The sequence below is a fragment of the Durio zibethinus genome, chromosome 7, assembly GCF_047325235.1.
Source record: "Durio zibethinus cultivar Kanyao isolate XHJ-2024 chromosome 7, ASM4732523v1, whole genome shotgun sequence".
Classification (NCBI taxonomy): domain Eukaryota; kingdom Viridiplantae; phylum Streptophyta; class Magnoliopsida; order Malvales; family Malvaceae; genus Durio; species Durio zibethinus.
In genome coordinates, this window is record NC_143168.1 from 23,951,292 (window position 1) to 23,970,067 (window position 18,776).

The 18,776-nt window shown below is 33.7% G+C and overlaps 3 protein-coding genes and 1 pseudogene across 8 annotated transcripts; 1 reads left to right on the plus strand and 3 right to left on the minus strand.

Moving 5' to 3' along the window:
• Nucleotides 1-348: 348 nt before the first annotated feature.
• LOC111277088 (Tetratricopeptide repeat (TPR)-like superfamily protein) lies at nucleotides 349-6,393 on the minus strand. Of its 3 annotated transcripts, XM_089763944.1 has the most exons (6): nucleotides 4,126-6,393; nucleotides 3,819-4,019; nucleotides 1,544-1,593; nucleotides 940-1,047; nucleotides 793-865; nucleotides 349-615 (listed from the first exon to the last, which is right to left on the minus strand). In XM_089763944.1, exon 1 carries the CDS (start codon nucleotides 6,214-6,216, stop codon nucleotides 4,426-4,428), a length of 1,791 nt encoding a protein of 596 aa, XP_089620070.1. In that variant the 5' UTR covers nucleotides 6,217-6,393; the 3' UTR covers nucleotides 349-615; nucleotides 793-865; nucleotides 940-1,047; nucleotides 1,544-1,593; nucleotides 3,819-4,019; nucleotides 4,126-4,425. The 3 variants fall into 3 exon arrangements, 1 of the variants encoding a protein (XP_089620070.1); XR_016343672.1 differs by lacking the exons at nucleotides 3,819-4,019; nucleotides 4,126-6,393 and adding an exon at nucleotides 1,968-2,088 and having other exon boundaries at nucleotides 480-615; XR_016343673.1 differs by lacking the exons at nucleotides 349-615; nucleotides 4,126-6,393 and adding an exon at nucleotides 1,968-2,006 and having other exon boundaries at nucleotides 730-865; nucleotides 3,819-3,955.
• A 540-nt stretch (nucleotides 6,394-6,933) lies between these two features.
• LOC111277090 (apyrase 2-like) lies at nucleotides 6,934-11,382 on the minus strand. Its single transcript, XM_022863246.2, has 9 exons — nucleotides 10,672-11,382; nucleotides 9,597-9,725; nucleotides 9,448-9,504; nucleotides 9,264-9,356; nucleotides 8,555-8,760; nucleotides 8,244-8,335; nucleotides 7,723-7,937; nucleotides 7,447-7,636; nucleotides 6,934-7,338 (listed from the first exon to the last, which is right to left on the minus strand). Exons 1-9 carry the CDS (start codon nucleotides 10,984-10,986, stop codon nucleotides 7,229-7,231), a joined length of 1,407 nt encoding a protein of 468 aa, XP_022718981.2. The 5' UTR covers nucleotides 10,987-11,382; the 3' UTR covers nucleotides 6,934-7,228.
• Nucleotides 11,383-11,949: 567 nt separating this feature from the next.
• Nucleotides 11,950-15,689, minus strand: LOC111277830 (aquaporin SIP1-2-like). Of its 3 annotated transcripts, none has more exons than XM_022864248.2 (4): nucleotides 15,195-15,689; nucleotides 13,691-13,963; nucleotides 12,639-12,803; nucleotides 11,950-12,408 (listed from the first exon to the last, which is right to left on the minus strand). In XM_022864248.2, the coding sequence occupies exons 1-3, from the start codon at nucleotides 15,489-15,491 to the stop codon at nucleotides 12,654-12,656; spliced, it is 720 nt and encodes a 239-aa protein (XP_022719983.2). In that variant the 5' UTR covers nucleotides 15,492-15,689; the 3' UTR covers nucleotides 11,950-12,408; nucleotides 12,639-12,653. The 3 variants fall into 3 exon arrangements, with proteins under 3 accessions (XP_022719983.2, XP_022719982.2, XP_022719981.2); XM_022864247.2 differs by having other exon boundaries at nucleotides 11,950-12,415; XM_022864246.2 differs by lacking the exon at nucleotides 11,950-12,408 and having other exon boundaries at nucleotides 12,485-12,803; nucleotides 15,195-15,688.
• Nucleotides 15,690-17,128: 1,439 nt separating this feature from the next.
• LOC111277091 (syntaxin-related protein KNOLLE pseudogene) lies at nucleotides 17,129-18,756 on the plus strand (annotated as a pseudogene). Its single transcript, XR_016343674.1, has 2 exons — nucleotides 17,129-17,272; nucleotides 17,584-18,756. The product of XR_016343674.1 is annotated as a syntaxin-related protein KNOLLE pseudogene (transcript).
• Nucleotides 18,757-18,776: the final 20 nt, after the last annotated feature.

Below are 18,776 nucleotides of genomic sequence, written 5' to 3' on the forward strand. Positions count from 1 at the left end.
TAGCGTCTTATGTGGACTAGGAAAAAACAGCATTGATATTCTACGGGGAGTTAAGTTTAAAACTATATGTGTTTTGTTTGATTACTAAGGAAGACCTGAGAAAAGATTTTAAAAGTTTAAAACTGTGGCAATTAATTATTCCTTGAGATTTCTTGGCAATCAAAACTAGCACGGCAGGTTTCTAAGAACAATGACAAGAAAAAAAATATGATTTTCTTATTTCTGGGGAGACGACTTCAAGGGTTCCATAATATAATGAGCCAAAAGGTAGTTGATCTTCAATAGGAAGGTGCCAAATTTGGACAAAAAGGAAGATTAATAAGACAAACAAAAGTAGAGAGATGGGGGTCCGGGAGAATATGCTAAAGAATCAATAAGAATGAGAAAAGAAGTTTATGATTATCGACAAAACTTTTATTGAGACGCTGATATTTATCCTTCAAAGATGCTTTTGTTTGGCCTGATGAGCTTTACGTTCAGTTTGTTGTCATGCAAAGAATAGGATTCATGCTTTGAATCTTATGTCATGTATGATGAAAAACAAAAGTACCCGGGAATTCAAGCTTTCTTGCCCTCAACCTCCTTTACTTTCCATGTACTAGGTAACTTGCTCAGCTGAAATTCAAATACTCACGTGTCAAAATGTCAATGAATTTATTGTATATATCATCCCTTGATTAAGTAGCCAATGATTTTCCTTAAAGTTCCCATTTTCACAGCTTGTAGATAGACATCAAAGAAAAAGTCGAAAACTATAAGTCAAGCCAATATGAGAAACCAAAGGTGCTGTACCTTCTTGATTGCAGATAACAACGGTCAAAACCATCTCTCTACTTAGTTGTGAGAACCTTGACTTTTGATTTGCCTGTGAGGAGAAGAAAAAGTTAAGTGTAATTTAATGGTGGAAAAGAAGATAAGCAATCACATGGTTATCTCCACCTTTTCAAAGTTCATCCTTGGCTTATCATCATAGGTCCAGGGTAGCTTTAACTCCGACCCCAGACGAACGTGCAATCAGTCATTACATCAAGTTGTTTGGGATATTAACTGAGAATGGGATAATCATACAAACACACAAGTTAGACTAGTCAAAGGAATGGATGGCATGTAAGAAAACGCATCAGCTAGCAAAGTTCCAAGTATGAAAAAGTCATGAAAATGACCCCTGTAGTTTTCCACGTGTAGTTCACCTAATCTATAGGCTAGTGGTTATCTCATGTCAGTGGAAATGCACCAGTTTTTCCAATCTGAGACACCGCACCAGATAATGAGTTAGGCCTAACTTGGAATTAAATCTAAAGTCAAGAACTCACAGACCACCATCTACTCTCTCTGAGCCATAAGTGCCTCACCAGAATAGATGCTTTGAGTTTTCTATATGTTAAAAAGATTCTAATCTAGAGTTTTCTTCTTCAGCTTTTCATTCTCGTTTTTCCATTTTCCTTGCAGCATGGAATGCTGCTTCATCCACATTCCTGTTCACATTGAGCAGCTAAATTTATGTGATATTGGAATTGAGAAGCAAAAAGAAAAGTTTACTTACTATGAAGTGAAAGAATGTAGGGACAACTAGGCAGCTCGGCCATGATGAAGCTACAAGATGTCAAAGTAGCTTTGATGAGCATTTAATTTCACTACCAAATTCAACAGCAATAAAACTAAAAGCTAGTAATTATTAGATAAACTTAATTTCAACAGGCTGCTTGAGATCTTGATTTCAAGTCAAATGTCAACATCCATACTTTTAATCATCAATTATCAGATCAGATTTGTAGAAAATTCTCCCAATAACAGAAGATAGATTGCTCAGCTTAAACTAGCAAAGCATATATTACGCTTGACTAATCAGTCTCATTAGCACATGCCTTGCTGGATGGAAGACCTTTCAAACTAAAGGATTTGTAAATGGGCAAGAAGTCAATGACTATTAACAGTATATGAATGTTTATAGTCAAGAAACAACACACCTATAAAATGCAAGTGGATGAATTAAGAATTTGGAGATCCTGAGAGAGTAAACACAAGTATGAAAGAGATGAAAATAAATTAGCAACCTGAAAGATGCTGTGTTCATACAGTTGAGTGAAAAAAAATCTAGTTATTAGTGTGAGAATACGCAAAATAGCTACTGTCTCAATATGTAAATCCATAAATCTCTATATGCATATACACAAAAATTTACATGTTAATTAATAAGATTTTAACAAACAAATCTCAATTACTCTCCATTAAACCAACTGATTTAAAGTAAGGATGCAAATGAACTATAGGAGATTGGGTACAATCTGATTACAGACTCTATCATTTTTCCCTCAATGCAATAGGAGTAGAGGGAAGAGAAGCAATTTGATTTATAGTAAGACATATGAAAAACCCTAGGAGATTACAGACTTCATAATGACACACGTAATGCTAGGTCAAAGCCAAAGAGGAACAAAGGAATGGGAGGAGCTATATTAGTCTTCCAGACAACAATATGCAGAAGGGGAAACCATCTAATACACTGCCAATGGAGTTTTTAAACTCCACCATCGGGGTTAGATGGTTACCAATGCCCTATTAGGATACATTTGAATAAATTAACAATATAAATAATGGGACAAGTGACAATATTTTAAACTTGCTAATTCCACCAGCTGTGTATAGAATAATGGTCCGATGCAGAATCACCATCAAAGAACGATCACTGGCCAGAGATATTTAATTTCTTAAGCATAATTTTAATGTCTTCAGCAAGAGAATGACATTGGTACTCAACCTTAACAAATTTAGCAAGAGATTAGGACACTTTATTCAACAAAGAAACCAAGAAGTCAATCAGATAATAAAAAAATATTGTAGTATTTTTTAAATTTTTTATCATTGCTGTCTGCACGTGTCCTTCAAAGTGTCTATTCCTACATCCTACAAAATTGCTACAACGAAATTTTTAAAGGGTATCTTCAAATATTCAGAAAAATTCTACAAACACGAGATGCGAATTGTGGAGCCAAATCAAGAAAGTATTGTCACAAAATGGTAATTTATGTTAGAAAAATATCACTTCCATTCATAATTAGGCACATGATAAGTTTTTTTACATGTCATCTTAATTTTCACATATCACCAGTGGAGTCACAAATGGTAGAATTGCATCTATCAGGCTGACTAATACTTAGTAAAGTCAAGATGACTTGTAGACAAGCACAACCATATATCTAATATGAGAGCCATTAGCTAAAGCAGAATCACTGTTTCATGAGTTTCAGCCAGGCCTTGTAGAAATAGAACTTATTTATGAATATTTCCACATGTTCCAGTAACGACTGCTTAGGCACATATAAAATACATCTTAGTGTGATTGGCCATATCACATATAAGACAACAGCATAAAAAAAATAAAAACCTAAATAGCTCATTTATAAGAATTTCCACCACATTGAAAAAGGTTTCTTCATCTAAATTCCCTTTTTACCTCAGATAAATCTGAAATTTTATTGATCCAAAGATATTATAGAGATACTGAACTATGTATAATAGGCATCTCATAGATCCTGAAGAGTGGCTACTATGAAAATATTTAGTATAAAGAATTTCATGAGTTCTGGGAATCATTCACAATGATTCATAATTCCAAGTTAAAAAGTAGTGCAAACTTTCATTGAAAGGTTTCAAAGCAATTCTAATTTCCACATCTCCAATGCTTTCTAAAACCTTTTTCTTTCAAGGCCAAACAAAATGACACAAAAGACAACAAGGCCTAACTGCTTGTCTCATGGTATGCTACCAAGCATAAAATATGAAAATGCAACTCAAAATTAGTGCCAAGAATGTCTTACAGAAAGTTGTACTACTAGGAGCAGTATGATCTGCATGACAGTGATGAGCTCACGACAAAGGAACTGCAAGAATCCAGAAACTTGGCACTCGTGGCTAAAATATTGCAAAAGTAGAGCTAAAGATATCTAGCAAACGGTATCCATTTCTTCTTTTGCCAGGAGCAATATTTGTGCTAGCCCTCTCGCTCTATGCCCATAGGACTTAGTAGCCACAAGTTATAAGTTAGTTACAGGAAAAATCATAGCTCAAATCAGGCCAAATATAGATCCAGAAACAGTTGTGATAAGCAGCACAATAACATCTTACCATCCATAAAAGGATAATGTGCATTTCAAGTTGATGTACAGATGCCATTCAAGGGGTAGCAACCAATTAATTCAAAACCAATGCATGTTCAGAATCAGTTATTCATGATTCAAAAAGAATGTTCTCAACCACAATATTAGACAGTATTATCAAATAGTTGCAAGGTGATGATGCATCCTGTATTGCCGTTGGTGATGGAGAATGTCATGCACCGGATGGTATCCAAAGGAATCTCAGCGTTGAAGCCTAGACTCCCATACACAAAGCACGAAATGTGGAGTTTTATGGTATCATGCAGACCTATTGCTCCCAAAACGAAAAGCCCCTTTCTCTGACAACTCTTCTGGTTTCAGGTTGCTTGAGAAAATCTTTCTCCTGATCAAATTTCTTTGATTCAACTCTAATTTGGTTGTCCAACTGATTATCTAGCAATTGGTTATTCTTCAGATCAGCCATTTTTCGCTCTGCCAATTGCTTACTAGAAACCCAAGTCTTAAGCATCTCATCTGTCCTTGGTTCCGGCAATAACTGCTTTTCCTTCATCTCCATATAATATTTGTATGCTTCATCCAGCTTTCCATTTAAAAATAGCCCATGAATCAACACAATATATGAGCTACGGTCATGACCAACTCCCTTTTCAGTCATCTCATTCCACAACCTGAAGACATTATCAAACTGGCACCATCGACTAAATTTTCGTATCAGAAGGATATAGGTATCATTGGATGGTTGACAGCCCATCTTTCTCATCTTCTCCAAGAGCTCAAATACTTCTTCCCCATTTCTTGTAATGCGAAAGAAAGCATGGTAGGTTGGAATTGTAGGTGAGAGGCCCCTCTGCAACATCTCGTCAAAGACTTGTCTAGCCTCATCTATCTTCAGGGCTTTGCATAGAGGCTTGATCAGTGAATTATAAGTAACAACAGTCGGAGCAATACCTTTTTCTTCCATAGTTTTCAGAAGATTGATAGCTTCTTTTACATGCCTAGCCTTTGCAAGAGCATGGATTACTGCATTGTAAACCTTCCTATCTGGTTCAATCCCCATTAATTTCATCTGGCTGAAGAGCTTCAGTACCTTGTAAAGATTAGAGGATTTTGAGTAGCAGGTCATGACACTTGAATATGAAACAACATCATGTCGAACACCTCTCTTGCTCATCTCCCTCCAAACCCTCTCTGCCTCACGTGGACTACCAATCATATTACACCATCCGTTCAGTATAATATTAAAACTCTTGGTATTAAACGGGAAGACATCCCTGTTACAAAACATCAGATGCTCAGCATCCTGCACATTTTTGTATCGACAAAGGGCAGACAACAGACTCTGAAACTCCTCAATTCCCACAACAAATTTAAACTTTTTATAGGCATAAAACGTATTTATAGCTCTTCCCACATCATGCACAGCACAGTAACGCCTTATCATGATCAAGAGAGTCTGTGGTGTCACGAGACACGGCCCTGCTCGCCCTCCTCTCATTTCATCTATCAACGCCCATGCAGTATCAAACTTCCTCATCTTCCCTAGAATAGAAATCATTGAATGATATTCACGCAAAGAATGAGCATAATTCGGCTGCTTCCCAGCCCATGAAAAGAATGTAAACGCCACTTCCCAATCATTTCGAACCCGAGAAAGAACCTCCACCACCAACTCAGACGAAACCTTTACACCACATTGCTCAAGCTTATTCTTCATTTCAACATAATTACTACCTGTTTCATGGATTAAGTCCATAATTACCTTCACATCCTGAGTAACACCCTCATTGCTTAAACTCAATCCATTTACACTATTGCCATCAAAATCCTCACTATCTTCACCATTATCATCATCATTATCAAAAGTTTCAACCTTCGATTCACTTGGGAAATCAATATTTGAAGTGCAAAAAGAGGATAACTGAAATGGGAAGCAAATATTCAAGGGGTTGGTAATAGCTATCGTTTTTGTTGTTGTTCCAACTGTCCCAAAGATGGGATTTTGATACTGGGTTGGTTTTAAATGCATTGCTTTCAAATGGGTATTTGCAAAAATTGAAAAAACATAAAGTTTTGATCTTGTAAACCTGACTCGCCACATTTCTAGCTTGTTTACAAAGTGTTTGAGAGAATGACTACATGAAGAGAACTATGCTGGCTGGGTAATCATAAGAGGAGAGAAATATTTTTCTACTTTCCGTTTCAACAATTTAACTCTGAAAGTGAAATAAAATTCTCTTGCTTTGAATCAAGCTTTCTTTGTTTTTCTAACCCCCCCACTTTCCTTCTTCCTTGCGCGTTATATATCTCAGGTGAGGACTCGGGAGGGAGATAATTTTCCCATCTCCCAAACCACACGTGTCTCTTATTCCCGCACGTGATTAAACAATTAATCAAGTTTTTTTTTTTTTTTAAATACAATTAATCAAGCTTTATTATCTAACTTCCCCTTTAATTATCTTTTTATTTTTATTAAAAGTATAGATTCAATTAAATAAAATAAATATATAATTAAATAATATATTTAAAAAATGAAAACATATAATTTAACTATTAATTTCTTGATGATAAATAATAAAAATTTTATAATTAATATTAATTACTTTTAACTTTAATGTTAAAAATGATTTTAAACTTTTTTATTTTCTTCTAAAGAAAACTAATTATTTTATTTTTACATGATAAATGTACCATGCTTATATATTTATCTAAATAGATTATATATTTTATAATAATGTATTTTATTTCATAATATTATTTTTTAAATTTCAAAAAAGAAAGAAATGAAATTGAAAAGTGTAACATAAACATGACAGAATTAATCAAATAACATTTTAGTTTGATTTGGTTTTGTCAATTTTCTTTGTTTCTTTCTTCTCACAGCCCTAGTGTGTGTATAATGAACTAATTCAATTAAATCTCTCACAAAAATTATAAAAATCAGAACAATTAGAAATAATGTAATTACAAAAGAAGATAAATGAAACTCTTCTCACTTATTCCCTCCAAAATCCGATTTCAAGTATGAACATGCTGCTCACTTCATTCAATTACCAGAAGCCATGAAAATTTCCAGTGAGTGATTACAAGCTGCATGACTTTTGAATTTTACTTCATGATGATACGGCCTCAATGGCACTGCCTAGTGGCCAAGCAGCTTCGACGAGGGAATTGCGGTATTTCACTTTCTTCACCAATGTAATATTTTGGTAAGGATCAAGGCCTGTCCGAGAAAAGACAACGTGGGATGATGACAATCCTAAGATTCCCTTTTAATAGGGTCTGCAGAATGAAGTTGCATAACCGAATCAAAGATAGAGTATAGACTTACCAAATCCATTGACGAGCAGAGTGTACTCGTAAACTAGATCCATGCAAATATATGCCAGGTTACTCTCGCCCACATTTGGATATGTTGCTCTAGCATCCGCGTACTTGGTTTCACAAGCGCATTTAGCAGCATCTGCAAACGAATGAGGATGAACTTTTGCAACAGGATCAGTGGCTTTAATAAAACCAGCCTGTATTCATAAACAATTTAGTTAGAATAGCTATAATCAGTTTCTTCCATAGTTTATTTCAGGTATCAAAATTCTTTGAGCAATACCTCGGCAGCCCTGTCAAAGAAAAAAGAAGCAACAAAGAGATTCTTCTGTCCACCTCCACCTCCACCGTTCCATACACCACCAAATGTGCACTTCATATGTTTACATGTATCATTTACTTTGAGAGCCTTGAGAGTCACCCTCCAGCATTCTTCCATGCTTGTGCCTGATGAAGGAGCAGATGCTTTATATTCTTCTCCTCCATATTGGTAAGTACCTTAGAAAGATAAAATGCCGAATATGTTACGTACTTAAATGGCACATATTCTGCCAACCAAAGAATAAAGGACGTTATAACTACTCAAACTTCAGAGCATTCAAACATTAGGAATAGAGATGAACTACACTTTTCAGTAGGAAGCTGATTGCCTGTACAGCCAATTGCCGAAGATCACAAATTTTCAGTGATCAAAGCATTAAAAAACCTTAGATATTGAGTCTGTCAAGCAAACTGTCATATGCAGCCCAAAAAGAAAAGCTCTTTGAAGAGTTAAAAGTCCCTATTGAAAGAATTTAGACATACCATCAAAACCCTCCAGGATGCAAGGGTTGCCAGAATCTTTAGAGACATTCAAAATTTCAGCTCGAGCTGCCAATAAGCCATAGTGCAAATAACTGTATGCAAAAGGAAAAACTATATTAAATAAAACATAAAATTATGAATAAAAATGGATTTTCATGAGACTACAGAAATATAAAAATTACCAAATAAAGAAACATCTGATAAAATTGACAGCTGTAGGAATCGCAAGCCATAAAATTTCTCTTTTTTTTGTCCATTTCAAATCACTAATAGAATCATAAAATTAAATTGTCAAAATGAAAGAGGGAGACCTATGAACATAGAGATGATATTTTGATCCCTTCAGATACATTTCATGTACATAATTATCCTCTCCAGCTGGGACACTTGGAGCCTTTGAAGCAGTATTCTTGGAGATGGCATATGCCATTTGAACAGATCCACCACCAAGATCGACTATGCCAACTGTGTCTCCATATATTCGTCCCAAATTCCCTAATAGGTAATTTATTGTCACCTGCAAAAGATGACAGTTAAGAAAGTCCCAAATTAGGTCCATTGGCCCAACCAGTGGGAAAATTTGCAATGGATCTTGATCTTTGACAGTGTGTTACTCCCTATAAATGAAGAAAAGTTTAACATCATTGTGAAATGTAAATACTTGCTTCTAAAGCAAAATATATCTATGTATCTATATGACCCTAGCTTTAGAGTATTTCCCTTGATTACCCAGAGATGACCCCAAGGATTTCCCCCCTTGAATTGATCTTCCCCATGAAATCATCTTGATTAAGACTGATCATGCTGACCAGTTACAGTATGTAAGATGTCCTAGGAATAATGTAAAATTTGATTACAATCTACACAACAAAAAGAAGCCTGATCAAGCATGCATTAAAATCCATTCTGCTGCTGGCTTGGTAGCATATTTTTCCTATAACCATGCTTGAAAAGCAAAATTACTTTAGGCCCACATTAAAAACATAGTATAAAAAGTATATGAAATTCAGCATAACATACCCATTCATAAGAACCTTCTTGAGAGCCATCCAGAATTCTGACCCCATTTACCTCAGATTTGAGGGTGCTTCTATCTTTCAGAAGTTCACTAACCTATACAAGTTATTTAAAAACACATTAGCACAAGGAAATGACAAAATAAAACCTGTGAACATAATCAAAATGCTTCCAAAAGTAAAATTACCGCTTGCAAAATTCTATCAGATGCATCGCCTTCTAATGCCCTCAGACCAGCAGTTGCCTGCACAACATTCCAAGTCCCATTTTTTCAGCAATTTAAGAAGCTCATATAGTTCACAAATAAGCATGCATGATGCATCTATGTATACCTACCCCAACTCTGACAGGAGTCTTTGATCGCAAATCTAGTGGCACAACACTTTCTGCCTTGTCAAGAAGAGAATGTAATGAATTCGCTGCAGCCTGCGGATCTTTTGCATAGTAGCTCAAACCTGGTTTGAGCTACAACATATCAAACCACAGAAAACCAATTAATACATGTAATACAGTCCATAAAATTCAAGAAAAAATTTCTTCCAGAGCATACAAATAAAATGGCACCTTGAAAAATATCAACCAATTGATGCTAGAAGCTTCTCTTTTTATTCAAATCCAAGTAAATTTCCCTTTTAGAGCATACAATGTAAAATCTTACTTTAAAGTATTTGAACCAAACTGTGACACAAATATCACATAAAGGCCACTAATATAAATACTCTTTTACAAAAGCTAGAGAAAAAAAAAAAGGAAGGATTATACTATTGAATTACCGTTAAAGCTACACTTCTCACCCAAATTCCAGATTTAGATTCACAACTATATCCTCGAATTCACATTCCTAGCAATCTAATTTTTCACTTCTAAATATCAACAAAAAGGGAGAAAAAAAAATAGAAAATATCATATAAATTCCACTAGAATAATAACAGAAACCAGCCTCAAAAAAGGAAGATTACTGTATTAAGTTAGCACTTGAATTTCCATTTCAAAGCTTCATTTCTCTCCAAAAATTCCAAATTTAAGTATTTTACTTCTAAAATTAAACAAAATAGTATAAATAGTATAAAATTAAATCCTACTTCAAAAATCTAGGAAATTCGAGCTTAAAATATTAAATTAATGCCACTAATACAGTAAAAAATTGGTAAAAAAAGAAGCAAAATATTATACTACTACAAAATTTCTACTTACATTAATTAGCATTCCAAATATATATATTCCCTTCTAAAATATAAACAAAGTTATAAAAAAAAAAATCATAAAAAGGAAGTTAACATTTCAAAAAGCTCTAATTCCAAGCAAATCTATTAAAAAACACTAGTACATTACCATTCAAATTATCATTTTCCAAAGCTACATTCCAAAGTAAATATAAAAAAAATATTAAAAAATGTAAAAAAGAAATTACCTGTTCAAAAAGCTCTAATTCAGAGCCAATTGGAACAAGATCCAAATTCTGATCAAAACAATAAACATGAACTCGACTCCCTGAACTCCCCGCATCGAAAATCACAGCATAATTCCTATTGCCTCTCGAAGCCCCTACTTTCCTGCTATTTATCTCGATCTCCTCCAGCACGGACGTATCAGACGCCGATTTCCCCGGCATTACGTACAACACGAACGTTATAAGCACGATAGGGATGGAGATGACCAGCAAAACACCTCGGTATTTGTGGATTTTGTCGGAGATGGACTCGTGCCTCGTCATTGAACGCTTCATAATCTTTTCGAGGCTATCGGTGGTAACGTTTCCGGTCGGGGATATTGAGCTTCCGTTTGGAACGGACTCAAGGAGCTCGGCTGAGGATGGTGTTCGGTACCGGATCTGGCCGTTGCCGGAGGAAGCCGGTAATGGCTCCAGATCTTCCAGGTTTCTAAATTTCGGAATTTTCGAATTTATAGGAATGTCAACCTCAAATTCAAAAATTAAAAATTAAAAAAATTTAATCTGTGAAATTAAGAAGTGATTTTGAAAGAATTGGGAGAGGCAAAGAAAGTGGAAATGTAAAGGAATCTTTTTTAAGGTTTTATATTTTGGACTACAATTTTTTGGTGAGAATCCGAAGTAAAAAAAGATACAGTAATTTTTTTTCAAAAAAAAAAAACTTTTAGATACAATAAAAATTTATATTAAAAATTTATTTTTGTAATTAGTGCTAAGAGATCGGTGATAATTCCCATGCATATTTTTGTATTTAATTTATTACAAAAATATGTTTTTAAAAAATTAAAAAATTAATTTTTGTAATAAAACAAATTTTTGCAATTTATTTTTGTTTTGTTTACTTCAAAGTGATTTAAAATTTATCATTTATAAATATGATTTCATTTAATAATTTGACAAACCAACAGTAGGTACATACTCTTGTAAATATGTTTTTATTAAATTATAAATATTACAAATTAAAATATAAATCAGATTATTTATGTATCTATATTTGTTTATTTTATATTTAATTTATATAAAATATAAAAATTATCTTATTATAATTCATATAAATGCATCAAATACCAAATATATATTTTTTATTTTAATCAAATTAATATATAATTTTTAGTAATATTTTAAATCATATAACTTTTGTATTATATATTTTTTATTTTATTTTATTAAAATTTTATATTATATGATTTTCATTTTTTTTTTCACGTTTCATATCGTGTTTAAAATCACATAATCAACTAAAACACACTAAGAATTCTTTTTCCTTTCGATCATGAGTCTTGACAAAGTATGCTGACTCACATGCTACAGTAACTTCCCAGAAGATAATGCTTTTACTCGACTCTTTCAAACTTACGATACTACGAGGTTATTTAAGAACCAATTCTCTACAAATTCATGCATGCAGAACTTGCAGTTTTGCATGAGCTGAGTCCTGCACTAGCATCATGTTCTGTGTCGCTGGGACGGCGAATCTCAAAACATATGTATGTGTCACAAGCCGGGAGCTTCATACAGACGGTAATTTCCTGTCTAAAGCCGCACAATACCTAGGCGTAAGACCGAAGCCCGTGACATATGCATCAACACAAGTATAAGTTTTCCCAAAACCTTTGCCATAGATGGTTGAACACAGATGTTTTGAGAAAATTAAAGAGTAGAAGGAACATAGGATTATTCATCCGGGAAAAGCTCAACCTGATTACTAAAACAGAAAAGAAAGGAGGATTGGTAAGAGATTTCCACGACATTTGCAGCCAAGCAAACAAGAGAATGCAGAAAAAAAGGCACTACACAGCAAGAATGTTTCATTAATAATATCCACAAATAAATGGGAGAAACTGATAGTCAGACTAGCCAAATTGAAAAAAGAATTGTTTATTACATAAACATTTAGCTTATATATTGTTGTTGATGGCCACACGAACCTTATTAAAACCACCTTAGGCTTTCTTCACCTTCACTGGCGGTGGGGGGAAGAAGAGTCGAAAGACCCATGCAGCCAATATAGCTCCAATGAATGGACAGATCCAATAAACATAAAACTGATCCCATGTGCTGTGCCAGTTGTTTACATATGCCCAACCAAAGGCCTGCAACATGATTCACCATTAGTAATGCAATTACTTAGGGTTTAAAATTACTTTTAAAAAGAAAAGTAAGAAATGACCAGTTATGAACTTATAAAATTTAAAGAATTGATGAAAAGTCAGTAAATACATAATTAATAGGATGCATAACTGCATTAAAGAATAACTTTATCGAATAGGAAGTGTAATCAGGACTCATAGAAAAGATGCAATAAGGAAGAAAAAGGGCAAAGTCACCAAAAGAACGAACACGAATGGAAGCAACAAAAACGAGTCTAGGCTATTTGCTTATATTTAAATTGACCACAACATGCAATTGCATCCAATAGACTGGCATGCATTAATCATTATGCTTGAAAAAGCATATTGACAATGGCAATTGCTTATACTTAAACCACATGACAATGTTATAACCTTAAATTACTATGATCCAGAAAATAGCAGAAACTTAAGTCTACATACAGAACAGGACAAGAAATCTTCTCTGATCTTTCACTAATTATCAAAAAGGTTGGCTGTGGGGCAGGAGACTAACAGGGACTAGCTTTCCAAGATTGAATCATGAGCACATGTTCAGAAGAAGCAGTCCAATACAAACAAATATTACAAAAGCACCAAGACAAGAGGGATGGGCAGAGTACAATCATTTTCCAAAGAATCTAAACTCAATGACGTACTAACAAGCAAGCCAGACATATCCCTAGTTGGAAATATAAACAACCGCGTATACTTCAGGTGCTTCCAAAAGGAATAAACTTGTGTAGCATTTATAGTACATAAATGAAACAATGACAGAAAAGTATAAAAAACTTACTATTATCACAGCAGAATGTGGTTTAAACACGATTAAAAAGAAAAACAACATATGGAAATAAAAAAGGTTAACTTACATTGGCAGGATTCATGGAAGGTCCAGTGTAAGCAGTACCCGACATGACTAATGCTACAGTCGCAATGGCAAGCAACCATGTCTTAAATATTGTACTCTGCGGACCTCTAAGAATGATTAAAAGAACACAAAAGGTAATTATAAAAGTCAAGACCCCCTCAGCAATGGCTCCGGTGTGTGTATCCACTTTCAAAGATGGTCCCCCTATCATGTGCTTGTACTGTTCCGACATGACCTCCATGATCGCCAAGGCACCACCCACGGCACCTGCAGCCTGCCAGTGAGGCATTTTATTTTCAGTAATGTATCTTAACATTTTAGCTAGATGTTTAAATTGTTTTCAAACAGCTTAAGATGCCATTACTCTCGTGCTAAACAGGAAAAACAAGGCAAAGACTTAACATGATTCGTTCTTCGCAATGCATAATTCTGTTCGGTAACCACTTTTGTGGTAAATGAGCATTCTAAATTTGTATTGTTCAATTTAAATTTCCATTCTTTTGGCACACAAATATCTTTAATAAAGGTGAAAAAACCTTTAAGAAAAAAGGAATAGACAGGGCAACATTTCACATTTACTGCTTTGTAGAGTTATAAAGTTTAAAAGGAAATTAAAAAAAAAAATCAAAAGCCGAAAGGAATACTAAACCCATGTGAGCAAAAGGCGCACACACACTAAAAAAGTCTGGCAACAAAATAAAAGTAATTAAAAATAATGAATATTTGAAAGTAAAACAAAGAAAACAACTAAAGCTTTAAAAGAGAGAGAGAGAGAGAGAGAGAGAGAGAGAGAGAGAGGGCAACATTTCACATTTCACATTCTAAATTTGTATTGTTCAATTTAAATTTCCATTTTTTTGGCACACAAATATCTTTAATAAAGGTGAAAAAATCTTTAAGAAAAAAGGAATAGACAGGGCAACATTTCACATTCACTGCTCTGTAGAGCTATAAAGTTTAAAAGGAATTAAAAAAAAATCAAAAATAAAAAACCAAAAGGAATGCTAAACCAATGTGAGCAAAAGGCGCACACACACTAAAAAAGACTGGCAACAAAATAAAAGTAAGTAAAAATAATGAATATTTGACAGTAAAACAAAGAAAACAACTAAAGCTTTAAAAAAGAGAGAGAGAGTAAACTATTTTCACTCATTGACCTGGCAATGGCATATTGTTATTGGGTTACTATCGTGTCAGGTAAGGCAAAAAAAAGAAAAAAAAATATTCTTCATGCAGAATTAAGAATTTCTCAGGACAAAAAAAAAAAAAAAAAAAAAGAATTTCTCAGGAATTTAATGCTGATCCGCAAAAAAAAAATTACAGAATTAATCAATTACTACCTATCAAACAGTTAAAAGATCAATAAGATTAAAGCAAAAGGAATCATATAATTCGATCCAAAAAGATTAAAAAAAGCAGGATCCAGGTTAAATCAAATAGAGTTCCGTCAAAAAAATGAAAAACCCACGATGAAAAACACAAAAAGATTACAAATTTCGTTTAACCTGAGCTGGGAACCGGAGGGCCATGGAAATAAGGCTATCGTCACCGACACCAGCGGCGTAGAAGGAAGCTGTAGCAGTAGGATTAAAGCTAGCTCCACCAAGAAATTCACCGATAATATTAAAGATGGAAACGAAAACGAAAATGATGACGGTGATGATAACAATAGAAGCCCAAGCTACGGTTTCGACACCAATGGCGGTGGCTACAAAAGAAGTTAACAAACCAAACATCGATGAACAAAAAACCCACATAAAAGTAATCAACATGTCCCCTATTGCAATCTTTATTGGACCCATGGTTAAGGTTTTGTGTTAGCTTTGATGGGTTTTTTTCAAAGAAATGTTTAGTAACACGCAAATGGAAGACGGGTTTTCGGAGGAGGGATTTGCTTTGTTACAAGAGAAATTTTGGTTTAGAGAGTGAATGGGATAAGAGAAGCAGAGTTGAGAGGCGAGGGGGATTTCGATTGGTTTTTTTAAATACCAGCAGAAGTTACTACTTACAAGGGCATTCTACTTATAATTTTTAATTATAATTTTATAATTATTTATGCTAATAAAAATTATATAAAAATATAAATTTCATATAAAATTTTAAAAAAAATTTAAATTATAATTCATTAATTAATTAATTATAATATACAATGATTATTGATGATATACTTTCCAAATAGCGTCAATCGTAATATGAAATAAATCATTTAGATAGTATTTTTATGACTTTATGTGTAAAATATTTAAAAAATCGTATAATAATGAATTATGTATTTTTTTATCATTAAAAAAATGAATAAGTCAATTTTTTTTGTTATTTTGAGTTTTGATTAATCTAAAATTAAATTAAATTTGATTTTTTATGAGAAATAAATTTAAAAAATTTTATTTTTTATATTAAATTTTAATTGATTTAAAGTTGAATAGATGGAATCTTATAAAAAAATAAATTTATTTAAATTTATTTTTTTATTTATAATATTTAAAATTAATATTTTATTTAAAAAAATTCAAACTATTTATTACTCAAACTGACAGACATTGATGGTTTATATTTTTATTCCTAAGATTTAGAGAACCAACACTGTCTGAATAAGATTGATTTTCACACACCAAAACATTTATAATAGCGCTGAAACTATCCAAGATTAAAACGGGACCAAATAAACTTAAAGTAGTGTAGAAGTGCGAGTGCTTTTCCCATCCTCATCGTAACGCACCGCGAAAACTTCAAAGGTAGGTTTCGTGCACTAAGTAAGATTCGTTTTACCAAAATAATAATCATTAAAAAAAAAAACCTTTTCTGAATAATATCTTCAAACACGTGTCATATTTTCAAATTTTTAAATTATATCACGCTCAATTATACCTAACAAAATAATCACAAAATCTTTAAAAAAAATCTAATCTCACCGTCCAAAAATAGTGTATGAAATTAATTTGGATTTTTTCAATATTAGCTAATAAATTTCTATTTTTCAATTCTCTCAACTTTTGTGGCCTCGTTTGTAAATTTTTTATTCCCTTCCATTCATTGATAAGATAAAACTTCATTTGTCGTAAAAAAAATTGTTTTTTAGGGATAACGAAAAAAATTATAAGAATTTAAATTTAAATCTTAAATTTATTAATTTTTTAATAATTATTTAAATTACTTGAGTTTAATTTTAAATTGTTTAAATTAATCCACGATAATAATTGTTTTATTTCCTTGGATCCGATTACGTTGGTCTAATATTTGCTTAGGCAGTCACCAAAACTGAAAATTTAGAAATCTGCCCCAATTTTAAACGGAAAAAAAATTAAAACAACGGCCACCCAAAATATAGCCGTTTGGAGTACTGGAGCTCATAGCTGTAACGGTTACTTTTTTTGTTGCCTTCTCTTTGCTGTGAGACTCCCCTTCTTTTAATGCTATCTCTCAGCTTACAATCAAATTCAAACACCTGATATCTCAGATTTCTTTCCAATTTTCATCTTCAATTTCTCTCTAATTTTCATCTTCAAAGTCCCATTAATCAAATTCTTTCCATATATCTTTCGCTTTGTCTGCTAAACTAGAGCAGGCAGCTGCTGCATTCAAGGTATGGGAACACCCATTTCACCAGTTCATATATATATATATATATATATATATGTTTTTAGTAAAAGATAAGCTGACCATTTTTTCTCGGTTCATTTTGAGAAAACCCACTTCAATAGTTGGAAAATTCATTGCTCTTTTATGTTGAAATAGAAATTTTTTTTTGTATCAACTATGCAGCTGATATGACATATTTAAAGTGTTTGTTGGGAATTTTGGGGTTCATTTTCATGAATGTAACGATTATTTCATGTATTTACGGTTTATCTGATTGTGAGGAATTTTTTTTTCTCTTTTGGTTTGTTCTTTTAGGTTCTAAGGAAAATTTCAGATAGCAAAGATGAATGATCTGATGACCAAATCCTTTATGAGTTATGTAGACCTCAAGAAAGAGGCAATGAAAGATCTTGAAGCTGGACCTGACTATGATCTAGAAATGTCCTCCAAAGGAAACACTATGGACCAAAACCTTGGACTATTCCTTGAAGAAGCTGAGAAAGTGAAGCAAGAGATGGCAGTAATCCGTGAACTCTTGAGCAAGCTGCAAGAATCCAATGAAGAAAGCAAGTCTCTCCACAAACCTGAGTCCTTGAAGGCTTTGCGGAACAAAATCAACAGTGACATTGTCACTGTGCAAAAGAAGGCCAGGACTATCAAGGCACAGCTTGAAGAAATGGATCGTGCCAATGCTGCTAATAAGCGCCTCTCAGGTTGCAAAGAAGGAACCCTAGCTTACAGGACTAGGATTGCTGTCACTAATGGCTTGAGAAATAAGTTAAAGGAGCTCATGATGGATTTTCAAGGCTTGAGGCAGAAGATGATGACTGAGTACAAGGAAACTGTGGGGAGAAGGTATTTTACAGTGACTGGGCAGAGCCCTGACGAAGAGATCATTGAGAAGATAATTTCTGATGGTAATGGGGGCGAGGAGTTCTTAACGCGTGCGATACAAGAGCATGGACGTGGGAAGGTGTTGGAGACAATGGTTGAGATTCAGGACAGGCATGACGCCGCTAAAGAGATTGAGAAGAGCTTGTTGGAGCTGCACCAGGTGTTTTTGGACATGGCAGTGATGGTGGAGGCACAAGGAGAACAAATGGATGATATTGAGCATCATGTGATGAACGCAAGCCATTATGTGAAGGCTGGTTCCAAAGAGCTCAACACGGCAAAACAGTACCAGAGGAGCAGCAGGAAGTGTATGTGCATTGGGATCATTCTTCTGTTGCTGATTGTTCTTGTGATTGTCATTCCAATTGCTACTAGCTTCAGTAGTTCCTGAATGGGATGTCTTACAGAGGATTTAATGTCCAGTTATTCCTTCTGGTTTCTTTCACCTTGAGATATGTATGATCTGGAGTGTGCACGAGATGAAATGATACAATCCTTATGTTGGAACTGAGATTTGCTTTCATTCTTTTATTGTTGAGATTCTTAAAATTCAATGTGTAATGGAAGGTACCAAAGTGTTGCAAATTCCTCAAATCTGAATCTTGTTTGCTTTT